Raw genomic sequence first — 13,722 nt, forward strand, 5'->3', positions numbered from 1 at the left:
ACTGTGTTAGTTGGTGATGACACAGACCTCCTCGTCCTCCTATGCTACCATGCAAGCTTAGAATCCCATGACCTCTTCTTTTGTCCCGAGCCAAAGAAGAACACGAAGAAGCCTCACATCTGGAACATCAAGGCTACAAAGAAAATGATTGGTACAGACATATGCAAGCACATACTGTTTCTACATGCAGTTCTTGGGTGCGACACGACATCTCGTCTTCATGGGATTGGAAAGGGAGCTTCCCTCAAAAAGTTCAAAGCAAACAACACATTCCGTGAGAAGGCCAAGGTTTTTGATACATATCCAGCTTCCGTATGTGATGTGGCAGATGCAGGAGAAAAAAAACATTGGTGATAATCTATAACGGAAAGTCAACTGACACCCTGGACACCCTCCGGTATCAGCGGTACCGGGACAAGGTGGCCTGGAGCTCCTCTCACGTGCAACTACAGACGTTACCACCAATATCAGAAGCAGAAAAGTATCACAGCCTGCGCGTGTATCTGCAAGTCCAAGAATGGAAGGGATGTGCTGATGAACTTCTTCTGACAGACTGGGGTTGGCAGAAGTGTGACGAGGGTTTTGTACCACTTCAGACATCAATAGCTCCAGCTCCTGAAAAGATGTTACGTGTCATTAGGTGCAACTGCCAGGCTGAATGTAGCACCATGAGATGCACATGCAAGAAGCACAACATTGAGTGCACTCCAGCTTGTGGAAACTGCAGGGGCTCTGGCTGCACAAACACTCCATGTGACAATGATGAGGATGATGACGACATTGTCGAGTTCTAACTTTAATACGCTTGATTTTTCTCAACATGTATAGTAAGTTTATAATGGATGTAGTTTCTGAGTTTAATGCGAATTTTCATTTTCATTTCGAAACCTTTGTCAGGCAGAAGTGATTGCTCCGAGTGGAATTGTGAATTTTATCATGTTTCAATGATTTACATAATTGTATTGTATTGCCATAGACTTGATTTCATCTTCTGTCTTCAACATTTCTTTTTTTTTTTGGTCCAGGAGCCAAAATCAGTATCAGGTGAAATTTTTTTTTTCGGGACAAAAAATTGACATTTTTGGACAAAAAAGTGATAATTTTTTATTTTACCCTCAATACGTTTCACTTTTTTATAATTATTCTTGTATATCAATATACTGACCATAACTGGAAACAATTAGAATGCAGAAAAACATATATTTACATATTAAAATATCAATCTTTACAATTTTCTCATTTTCCCTGAAGTCAGGTGGCGGCCATATTGGATTTTCATTATTTCAGGACTTCCCCCCCCCCCCCCGGAGGATCCCTTAGGACTTTTTTTTCTGTCACTGAGGACATATCCAGGAATCAAAATCTGTTGAGTTTGCTTTTGTTGCAATTTGTTTGAGGTTGACCAAATATTTCTGCTAAAATGCCTGTACTCGTCTGTCGATGCCATGATGTATTTTTTATTATTATTATTATTTTTTTCACAATTTGAGCTTTTGTGATCAAATTTTAAAGAAACCTTTATTATGAGAATCTGAAGAACACTAATAAATAAAATTTTCTTTTCTTTTTTTTTAGCTGCTGTTTTCATTAAGTTTAGGTTGAGTATATAGCGGTGTGGAAGGGCTTTACATTTTGGGGTGATTTCTAATTCGTATTGCTTTTGGTTTAGAATTGTTTAGTATTTGCAAAGTTAGTTCAGTAAAAAGTAGAGAAATTTAAACTACGTTGATAATGATAGTAAGAAGAATAACGAGGTAACAGCCAGTACATAACACAACTCACCATGAAGCTCAGCAGCAGTCGTCAGGAAGCAAAGATTTGCCTAAGCAAATGGAAATTATCCTAGGTAGGGCAAGACCTTGGAGGTCATGAGCAGCCGTGTAATTAGCCGTTGAAGGGTGTGCCTGGAACGCAATAAATAAGAGCGCCAGGAGACAAACAGATGGCATTGATAGATGGAGGAAGAATATCAAGGATAGGATATGCTGGCAATGTTGTGACATCAGGATCGCATTGCATCATGTTCGGGGCGAGGGATTCTCCTTTCGAAATGAGGATGCTCTTGGAGGATCGGTGTTCATCCGAGTGGAGCCACATTCAGCTATCTGAAGCAACGTTTGTTGGGGCGCACTTTCTGCAAGGCTTGTGAACTCCTGGCCCGCCATTCATTGTGCTCGTGATTCCCATCAGCAAGGTTGATGTGTTCACATCATGACACTGACGTCCGAGATCTAAATTGGTACGCTTTGCACAGATATGCAAAACAAAGCACCATTTTTCAGCACCATTGCACTGCCATGATCTTAAACATCGTCTTCGAGTACTACTTCATCTGGTTAACAATTGCCTTCATTATACCGAGGATGCAACTACTTCTACTACTCACTATACCGTCCAATGGACGATACACTGCTTCCTTTTAAATTACGTGCAATACCTTTACTGCTCATTGCAGTCAAGTCGAACGTCACCAGCTCAACACGTCACAACATTCCCACTCACTGTGACTGATGCCCTGGCTTCAGAATTCAGAATTTATGCCAACACGTTTTGGTTAACTGTTGTTTTTGAGGATTTTCTTGGTTAAGGATATGTTTACAGCAATTTGGGTAAAGTGAGCAAACTGTAAATAACCACTTAGTTTTCCATTATTAACATTGTGGCAAGAGTTCTTTTTCGCTTGTATTTCATGTGGGCAACCGCTCAGAATCTGGGCTGCAACCGGTTCCATGATGTGGTTGCAACACACTTGGGCATGGTCACCTGCGAGGTTCACCATAAGCCTGAGCACGCGATAATATCCTTAACAGGTAATCATCGACATACTGAGCAGCCAATTGTCTGCCAATTTCAACAGACAACGTTTTGAATGACCTGCAGCAATTTCACATGTGCCATTCTGCCCTGCTTGTCTCATTTGATGTCAACTTGATTTAAAGCACATGCATTAAATCAGGAAACGTGCAATTATAGATATTAGTTACAGTCACTGTGAAGACAACCGTCTCTAAAATTATTTGATCTCAATATATTACTTTGTTTTTTGTAAAAAAAAAAAAGTTCAGGACAAAATTGAACTACACTCACAGTTTGTCGTAAAGTAAGTTACAGCACAGGATAAGGGAATTTGGCACACACATCGTTCCTGTGTCACATCCACATCTCAGGACGAGCACGAGCACTCCCACTTAACGCATGCTGCTAACGCAGGTCATGCTACAGGTTCGCGTATTGTTGTTGAAACATGTAAAGGGATATTTCGCATCCACATCGTAAATGCAGATATTATGGATGGAACGTGTTTCTGTCCATGGAACCATTCCAATGCGAGGAGAATGTGACATACAGAGGAAGAGGGGGAAATTGAGACCATACTCTGTGCAGAGCGTTGGTGCCACCTAAGCAGTCTCCTTGGCTAATGGGCACAATCCTGGCCGGGTCGCCACTCCGACACAGTATACCAGCAAGCTGGCACTCATTTTGCCGACTTCGGCAGGATAACAGGCAGAGTTAACCCCACCTGGTATTAATTCAACAGCTGAGCGGGATTTGAACTAAGGACTCTAGGATCCAAAGTCCGCCACCCGAACCGTTAAGCCAACACCAGGCATGATCAACAAAGATTGTCAAATAATGTGAGAAGAATCATTAAGTGAAGCTTCTGTGATGATGATTAATGAAGTGGAGTTTTCATATGATGGTTTCAGGGCAATCTATAAATGATGTACGCGAAAAGAATAATTATTATTGACCAACTTATTCATTGTGCTCGTGCTGGCGAATTTGTCTGCAAATTTCAACACACAATTTCAACAGCCTTCCCCTTCTATAACAAAAAAATACAATCCCTTGCTCTCTATTTTGCTTTCTCCCTTTCAAAGATAGCGGTACTTTTTCTCAAAACCGTTCTTAAAAAAAAAAAAACAGAAAGATGTTTTTGATTGGGGTACCCTCAAGGGTCGAGTCTCAAATCATCTCGAGCCTCGTGGGTCAAATCCAGTGTGACCACTCCTCATTTCCATAAATGCCAAGGTGAGCCAATGAAAAAAGCCAAGAATTCACAAGGTTTCGGAAAAGCGATGATAATAGAAAACCTATACGCCAAGAAAACCTATAGAAAAACCAAGACGCCAAGGTGAACAACGAATAGCCAAGATCTTGTGAAAAAAGCCAAGGAGTGGTCACACTGGTCAAATCTAATCATAATTTATTTAAAACTCAACATATATTAGTGTCCAACTTCCTCTTTGCCCATGCCACCTCATTCACATCTTCTGCATCTGCACTCGCCTCTCGTGTTGTGAGCTCTAAAAATATTAAACGCAAGCCTTACTCGGGTCCGACTCTCCATTTCAGGTGCAACAAACCTGATTGGAAGTCAACACATCTAGTTCCTTCTACTTTTTTGGTATCATTCTGGACTGAGCTCTTCGAATTTTTGTGAGTGGTGAATGTATCTTATCTGGTACTTGTTTTAATACTTTTGGATGCACATGATCAACATGTTCATGTTTAACTACATCTCCTCTCGAAAATATTAAAATACTGCTCTCAGCAATGTTGGTCATTGTTTCGCTCTGAGGTTGCTGCAAGAACTCTTGAAATTGATGGAAGAGCAAACAAATGTATTCATTGAACCCTCAATGCAAACTCACTTTTGTCAACGTAATGGGTCTGCTAAGCCAGTCTCAAGATGAATAGAAGATAGAAAACAAGGTGATTGAACATACACTTAATGCTTTCGGCAGATTCTGCCACTCTCTCCTTCTTAGGTAATTTCCCATCAGTTTGGAGTCAGATGCTCATTGAGCATTTATGCTTGTCCCAAGTCTTTCACGAACCGGCTTGCCAGGGATGACATTTGATTGAAGGTGGCAGGAATTTGTTGTTCGGTCAGTATGGTGTCGATGACTTCCCGAACGTTATTCAAAGGACACGGCGGAACATCCACCAGATAATGCTATCAGACGGGTCTTCAGCTTAACGGGACCATGCAATTTGTGGTGCAACGTCCTGCTTGTGAAGCACAAATTCAACAGTTAATAATCATATTTGGAATCAAACTCAAACGAGACAGGCTAAAGGAGACATCTTGTCAGACAGCAGATTCTACAACCGTGAACAGACAAGAGGCGTATTTGTTTGAAACAAACTGGGTAATGTGATAAAGATGTCTGGCTGAGCATCACCTCCAAAGGTCATTGTGCTCTGAGATTCTACAATCTTGCAATCTCTCTTGCCCAATAATCGAACTAGCAGTTTGTAAGACAATCCATCCTCAGAAGACTCAAAGCCGGAATCCGACGGCACTGATAAGCGTTCCACCAACAGATGCATCCTGCTGTCCCTCCAAGCGTAAACATTAAAAATTAAAAAAAAGTTTTAAAGGGATTGTAAATAAACTTCACAAATAAGCTTTGTGTTTGGGATACTATCTTTATTAAATGGATGGAATTTTACACATGAGCACTTAAAATGATTTTAATCTGCATGATTATTCATATTGTAAATATGTACTTGCTTTGGTATTACAAAATATATGTGCAATGACATTTTGCACAAAAGCGAAGAGATAAATAGAGAGTTAATACAAGCCTTTGCGAAGTTACAAACTTATAATGTGATATTATGGTTGAAATATAGCATGAACAAGCTGTGCTATCATGCCACATGTCCCATTCTGCGATTTTCTTTTGGGACCATCTGCATCATATTACATACATGTTTGGGAGGTGGGGGGGGGGAGAGATGGAGAAATGGGGAAGGAGGATGTCAGTTGAGCTCTGTTACATATGTTGTGCAGTAAAAAAAGAGAGGAGGGGTGGGGTCAATATACTGCCATTGTCTCGATACCTTCCGCTAAGTGGCTGACGTTGGACCGACGTTGAAAAATATACTCCACTTACCCCATATGTTGCCTACGTCGAACGATTATCGTAATACTTTTATGACCATGCCAACCTATAGAGTCAGTGTGCTTGCTATGGAATATTCATGATCATTGATGCATCTTCTTATTCCTTTGACTTTGTCTTCAGAGCTGTGAAACTATAAGTAAATAGCAAAGACGACACAAATAGAAAACTTTTTGTAAGCAGGAAGCCTAACTAACAGGCCTTGACAAGGTACACCATGACCATGGCTTATAAGAGTGAATGAAGACAAACAATCCAGAACAGGAGAGTTGAATGAGAGCAGATAAAGATGTAAAGGTGCTCTGCTCATCAGGCAAGGAAATCAAGCATGACCTAGAAAGGCTAAACAGTTTAGACTTCAGCCTCGAGACAAACAAGAACATCTGTTGTCCATCTCCTGGTCATCCACAGAATAAGTAAGAAAAGTAGACAGAGGGACTGGGAATGCAAGATAGAAACACATGTTCAAAACATTCTTTGGGAAGGACACGTACAGGTTTAAATACAAATGTAGTTTATAGAGCACATTCTACAATCCGTGCATGACACTCTTCTTACAATCTCACAAAGCACAAGACAGTCGATGGATGAGGAATGTACACAAAATACTTTGAGCACGTGTTCTCCAGAGGGCAGCGGAACAGGTGAGTCGAAAACAGAGATAATGAGCAGAGGAAATTACGAGAGATGATAATCTTAGCCAGTCCGTCATATGGAAACAAAACCACATCTCAGCTTTTATCAAACAGCTCACAATATTCCTGATTATTTATTACCCTGTTACAATATCCTGACTTTTAAAATGTATATTTTATTGCTGTTGAATTAAACACTTGAGCACTGTCGAACACAACCCGCCTTTTCAGCACTTACAAAACCTTCATGTTTAGCATCACTTGGAAAAAATATTTTCGGCATTTTACATCATCCCGTCCAATCAAATATGCTTCTAGTAGACCCCACTCATATACTCCTTTCTCAACACAGAGCGGGGTAAGATGTTCTATGAGCTCTCCAGTTTTAAAATCTATTGATAAGCTGATTGAACAGGGTTAACATCAACGGGTCAATTGCCAAGAGACAGGTGAGTGAATTTCGGGGCACAGGTTTTTGACAAAGGGATGACAAACAAAGATTGTTCCACTAATGGCGGTCAATATGCAAGTAGTCTGTGGTTCGAGAACAGTAGAATAGGCCATACATGTTTCAATTGCTTGCAGTATATGATGGAGAGGAAGGATGTGAGTATTGGGGAGGTGGTTGATTATGAGCATGTGATACTGTGCAGACACGGGAGGAAGTGGGGTTAGAAATTCAAACATTTTTTGCAGATGTAATATGTAGATGGTCCCATTTCTTGCAACCTCATTTTAAAAGTGCTATCAGTTTGACCTATTGTTTTATCAGTGCTACTGGATAGTAAAAACTCTTAGTGTTAAAATAGCATCCACACATCATAAGCTGGAGGAGAATATTTTTGGGAATATACTGACCCGAAGTTGTCACCTCGCATTACGTGTGACATTTTCTTCGAGATTCATGACATTGCACTCATTTTGTGAGCGAATTTGTTTGTAAAGCTTACTTAATTTGTAAGCCAAAGCTGAACTTTGCAGAAAGAACAGTTAGCTTAGAGCGATTTCGATAGAACCTCAAGATTTATGACGAGGTTCCACATCGCCGAAATGAGAAGAACTTCCTAGTGTTTGTCTCCGTTTAATTACTTTCTCAAAACAGGCCAAATAACTTTCCTTTGAGGTTGCTTGCTCACCAGGCAGGGGGGTCTTTCTTTTACCCCGTGGAGGTTCAGCTGAAGGTGCAAATAAATATCTGGGCTTTCGCCACAAGTCAAAGTGCCAAGACAACCCAGCAGGCAAGAAGAACCAATGACTCCACATAGACTTCCACAGATCAGAACTGGAAGACATAGTGTAGCACCAAAAGGCTGAGATGTTTTGAGATCTTCATGAGATGTTGAAACTTCCAAGGTGTTAACATACTGTGCTAGCAAATTGTATAAATGATAACAGGTTTTTGGTTGTTTTTTTTTTTAACACCTCCTAATTTTAGACATGTTTAGCTATCACAAACAGAGACTTGTCTGCATTACATGTGAAAAGCAAACCGTTTTGCGTTCAACTACATTTTGGGGGCAGAGAGGTCGAGTTCATGAAGGAAAGCACTGAGGCTTGAGCAATCTGCATCTCGCTTTGTCACAAACCACAACTCACAAATTACAAGTTAAACATTTAAGAGCCAGCTCATGTGGGTGCAGCCGGCTCACCAAGTGTAAAAGTTGGGGCTGCATAGTGTTACTGTAAGCGCTGACCTATGCTCGCGTACACTCCAGTGATAACAGCACTGCAGAGCAGTGGACTGCAACCGGGTTAAAAGCTGCTCAATCCAAGTGCTTGTACTTCGTGAAGAGGTTGTACAGAACACGTAGAGTAGACTTCAGGTCGTGATTCACCACGTCTGGCAAAGCAAACAATACTTAGTCGAGGGAAAGATTAAAATATATAACTGTGCAGTCCCTTAATAAGGAAAACTCATACATTTCGATATATAACAATTTACACTTTTGCTGGACTATCCTGTTTTAATGAACCAATTTATCTTGCTCTTCCATGAGCCTTGATCATGTAACAGGTAAAATAACTAGAAGGGCACTCTTCGATGTTGCGAAGTCGACCGATATGCCTCCTCCCACGTCATTACATCACCATACATACTTGCACCAAGTTTGATTTCAATCCCTTCAGCTTTACCTGACAAGACCTCTGACCTTTGATGCCAAAAATCTCATCAGTTCATCTTTGCATCATAATATAAACTTACACCAAGTTTAGTTAAAATCCCATCCGCTGGTTCACAAGTTAGCTCAGTAACAGAATTTTTAACTAACGGGATCTCTGACCTTTGACCTCTTGACCCCATAATCGAATCTGTTTATCTTTACATCATTATACATACTTGTACCGTTTGACTTGGATCCCTTTTGCCATTCTTATGCTATGGCAGTGACGAAAACCGATCGCAGACTCTGACCTTTGATGTCTTGATGCCAAAATCTTATCAGTACATCTTTGCATCATTGTACATCAGCTTTTCGGCTATTCGTTGAGGGGACACATGGTTCTGTGCCCCAAGTAATTTACAGTACTTTGCTCTATATATTACATTAATTGACTTAAGAATGCACATTTCTTCTACAGCCATTACGATCACTCACCAGCCCCACACATCTCTCTTTAACAAGGAAATAAATGAACAAATAAATAAACCCTCAAACTCTTCTTACTTTTACTGTGTTCCGTTATTCTGCTCATACTCTCAATCCTCTGCTGTGTTGTCGATCACACAATAACACAATATATATATATATATATATATATATATATATATATATATATATATATATATATATATATATATATATTTCCCTTTCACCTCTTTCAACATTTTATACTCTGCTCCAGGCTCACTCACAAAGCCATGCCACAAGTCCCAATTCGCACAACCAGTCCTCACCAACTCCATGAGTTCAACCGACTCTCTCTCTCTCACACACTCGGATGAAATGCTCAGCTCTGTATCGCCAATCAAGATCAACAAAAATGTGACCATACTAGCGGATAGGACCAACTTGCTTCCAAAATACTACTCTGTTTTTGTTCCCATCCCCCATCCCTGCAAATCCCTGCTCTCCTACACAGATATTTTCTTGTACTTGCTTCCCTCTCTCCAGCAGTCTGGTCCACCAATATCAGAGGTATGTGCTGAAACCTCACAGATCTGTCCATAGAAGTTGCTTCCTCTCACTGAGATGTTGTATGTGGCTCAAAGAATCATTCTCACAGGATGTCCTGAACTCTCAGATTGGAAGCAAGTCAGTGGCCTCTCTATTTAATAAATTGCATCTGGCCTTGCTCCTGCCTCTCCTACCTCTACCCTCACCTAACCGCCCCAGTTTCATGTGTTCCTCAAGAAACCCTCATCTGCTCACCGTTCCAGAGTCGTGACCGGTTACCCACCTGCATTCATTTGTTCTCTTGCTCTCCCGGTTGTGGAATCATCTCCCTGTGAGCTGTGAACATTATCTCATCCTCCTCACTTCAATATTTCAAAAGTGCTGCCTATCACTACCTCATGTGTACACTTGTGCACATCCATCATTTTTCCGATACAAACCGATTATTTTCCATTATGCTCTTCTCCAGGCCATTGTTACTTACTTTTGTATTATTTCTGCATTTATCTTTGCACATAAACCAACCCTCCCCCCCTCGCCCATCACCCCTCACCTCTACCCCCTTCTCCTCACACCCTTTGGTAGTTCGTGAACTTGCTGCCCTTTGTTGTATATCTCCTCTGAGATCCTTGCATAAAAAGTTCACGGATGGAGATGTTCATCATGCGACTCATATAAAATACTAGCAAATACAACCCGTCGCTTCGCTGACTGGGTTTTTAAGGGCAGGGGGTTGAGAGAGGGAGGGAAGGGAGAGAGAAGAAGAGAGGCGAGAGGGAGGGGAGAGAGAAAAGGCAGAGGGAGGGGAAGCTAGGAAGGGGGGAAGAGCAAGGAAGGTGGGGAGAGCTGTGCCTCACCGAACATTGTTACACACTCCGGGAGAGAGAGGTGTGAGGAGGGGGTGAGAGAGAGAGAATGAAAAAAAAAGAGAGAGAAAGGTAAGGGGTGGAAGTGGGGTTCGTAAAGAGATGATAAGTCATGCTTAATGAACGAATACAAAAAAAAAAACATGTCAGAACAGCTGTACACACAATGACACAACAGAGTTTGTAAAGTAATCCGCTGGCACATCTCACGGGTTGAGAGACATAATGTTGTAACTGCATTTTTGGCGTGGTTGAATAAAATGGCTCTCATGTCTTTCAACACCATATTTCGCGAGTTGAGAGACATAATGTTGTAACTGAAAATTTCCCATTTCCTGCAAATTGCTAATGAAAGATAAATATTATATGGTGTTGAAAGACATGAGAGTAGGGTTGGGCACACATCGACTTTTTCTCTGTTGTCCCGTTGAAAGGAGTGTTTTTATGGCTATTTTTCACGCTGATCACGAATCCGTTGAAATTTTTGCCCGAGGATGATGTCTTAGGTTGGTAAAATGCAAAAAATCAAAATGGCCACCAAATTTACCCACTTTTCAGGTAAAATTTGATAATTATGGTTTACTAGGGCATGTAATATTGGGGTTGGGCACAGATCGACTTTTTCTCTGTTGTCCCGTTGAAAGGAGTGTTTTTTATGGCCATTTTTCACGCTGATCACGAATCCGTTGAAATTTTTGACCTAGGATGATGTCTTAAAAAAGTATGGTTGTATGCCCAACCCTAATGGAGAGCCATTTTATTCAGTTTCGCCAGAAATGCAGTTACAACATTATGTCTCTCAACCTGCGATCTGTAAAAACTTTAATATTCCAGTTCCAGAAAATTTGTGGGAAAATGAACCAAAAGCAATCACTGAAAACATTGAAGTTCCGCTCATGTACGACCTTATGATCTCATCGGGAGTGAACATCGAAAACGAAGAATTGCGACCAGATATCATACTGAGGGACAAAAAAAAAGAGAAGAAGGCGTTGCTAATTGAGCTGGTAATACCGGTGATTTTGGACCAATGATGCAGAAATCAATAAAATGACCAAATACCAAGACCTCAAGCATGAAGTGAAAAGATCCTGGAAGCTGATGAATGCCAAAGTAGTACCATTGATGATGAAGAACCTCATGGGAATGATGAAGAAGAACCTCACAGAGATATTAAAAACCATCCCTGGGGATATCACTACAAACTACAGTTGGAAGCTTTCCTGGGCTCAGTAACGATCCTGAAGAGAGCCCTCGGCACAAAACTTTAAAAACAGAAAACTTCATAGCTTTGTCTGTGAATCGTGACTCCTTAACGAAATGAAGGTGAACACTTTGAGCCCGCCATGGGAGGATGCGCACGCGCGCACACACACACACACACACACACACACACACACACACACACACACACACACACACACACACACACACACGTAACAGTTTATATACCACACATGCATAAAATACATAAAAATGACAAATACAAATATTTACCTCAAGCACAGTTCTTTGAAAGAGGAATTTAAGTCGGAAATTAGCAAAATTCAATTTAAAAATATATCAAGGCACAGAACATAAAATGTCGATCTCTACTCTGTGCCTTCACTACCAGATCATGGCAAACACGTGGTCGGATGGACGTTATTGTTTTTATATTTGTATCGATGTCGAAGTGAGGGGTAGATTATATTAGGAGATCACACAAAAGTTTAAATATAGCGATGTCCTGTAAAAATAAAATGGCACATTTATAGCGGATGAGACACCTCCCAATGCACCAACCGCACGGCACCGCAGGGCCCAACAAGGTTGAAATGTATGTCTGTCTAATGGATGTTCCCTTGAGAGCACAGATACTTTCACCGAAACGAACAACCAAGCAGCTTAGGGAGCGCTTGCCAAATGGCTTAAGCACTCAAGCAAGCGCTCCAACAGGAACGGTTGCTAAGAAACGGCAAGTTTGACATGCGATTAGCACAACATTAAACATACACCTCCCGGAGACGCCCGAAATATAAAGCCATGAATGCTTACGTTTCCGGATGTTTATAAGCATTGCAATGTACCCAGTGATTCGTAGCTAAGATGAACAGGCATTCAATAATCAGTGAGGAAAGTGAAAACAACAACTTTATCGTTAAGAAATCCTTGCGGCCTGTTCCAAGTCAAGGCAAGGTTGAGCAGGCCAAAAACAAGATGGCCGCTTCAGACCCCAGCGAGGTTACCCAGGAAACGCCTTAAGACCCAGAGAGCGAGGTGGCCGAGGATCGCCTGATGAAGGATATAATTAAATAAGGCCGCTATTTATCTTCAAAAGGAGTATTTTAATTAACCTGAATACCCAATTTTCACTCTTGCATTTCCTTGGAGTTTTCTTCGTATGCGTGCAAAGTTTCAGGCTGCTCGGTTTTATGGTTTGGACACACACACACACACACACACACACACACACACACACACACACACACACACACACACACACACACACACACACACAAACACACACCCACACACACACACACACACACACACACACACACACACACACACTTTTCCTAGTATGTACAGTATATGTGTATATATATATATGTATATATATATATATATATATATATATATATATATATATATATATATATATATATATATATATATATACCGTATATATATATACGGGGGTATGCCCCGGTTAGAATAGGTGTACCATATCCCTGTGTGTCGTAAGAGGCGACCAGGGTTGCGTCAGGAAGGGCATCCGGTGTAAAAACTTATGCCAAATCATTATGCGGACAACAAAACGAATTTCCATACCGGATCGGTCGAGGCCCGGGTTACCAACGACCGCCAACAGTACCAGTGGTCAGCAGGGTACCAGTGGAAATTGTGCTACTGCTGGGCGAAGGATGAGAAGGAGACGGGGAAGGCGAGTCCGGAGGCAGTGGGAGAGGGGGAGGGTAGAAGTGTGGAGGTGAGAGTTGGAACTCAATGTTGGGACGATGACTGGCAAAGGGCGAGAGTTGGCTGATATGATGGAGAGAAGAAAGGTGGACATACTGTGTGTACAAGAGACCAAGTGGATGGGGAGTAAGGCTAGGAGCATTGGAGGTGGTTTCAAACTGTTCTACCATGGTGTGGATGGGAGGAGAAATGGTGTCGGGGTAATCCTGAAGGAAGATTATGTCAAGAG

The 13,722-nt window shown here is 41.3% G+C and overlaps 1 protein-coding gene across 3 annotated transcripts in view; it reads right to left on the reverse strand.

Moving 5' to 3' along the window:
- Positions 1–5,416: 5,416 nt before the first annotated feature.
- Positions 5,417–13,722, reverse strand: part of LOC147026969 (beta-parvin-like) — a 54,339-nt gene continuing 46,033 nt past the window's right edge. For all 3 annotated transcript variants that reach the window (XM_085882915.1, XM_085882917.1, XM_085882916.1), the window contains exon 13: positions 5,417–8,390. In XM_085882915.1, the coding sequence (XP_085739041.1) occupies positions 8,314–8,390 (77 nt within the window). In that variant the 3' untranslated portion in view covers positions 5,417–8,313. The remainder of the gene's footprint in view (positions 8,391–13,722) is intronic.

The sequence above is a fragment of the Eptatretus burgeri genome, chromosome 5 (assembly GCF_056783735.1).
Source record: "Eptatretus burgeri isolate ZD-2024b chromosome 5, Ebu_testis_v1, whole genome shotgun sequence".
NCBI classification, from domain to species: domain Eukaryota; kingdom Metazoa; phylum Chordata; class Myxini; order Myxiniformes; family Myxinidae; genus Eptatretus; species Eptatretus burgeri.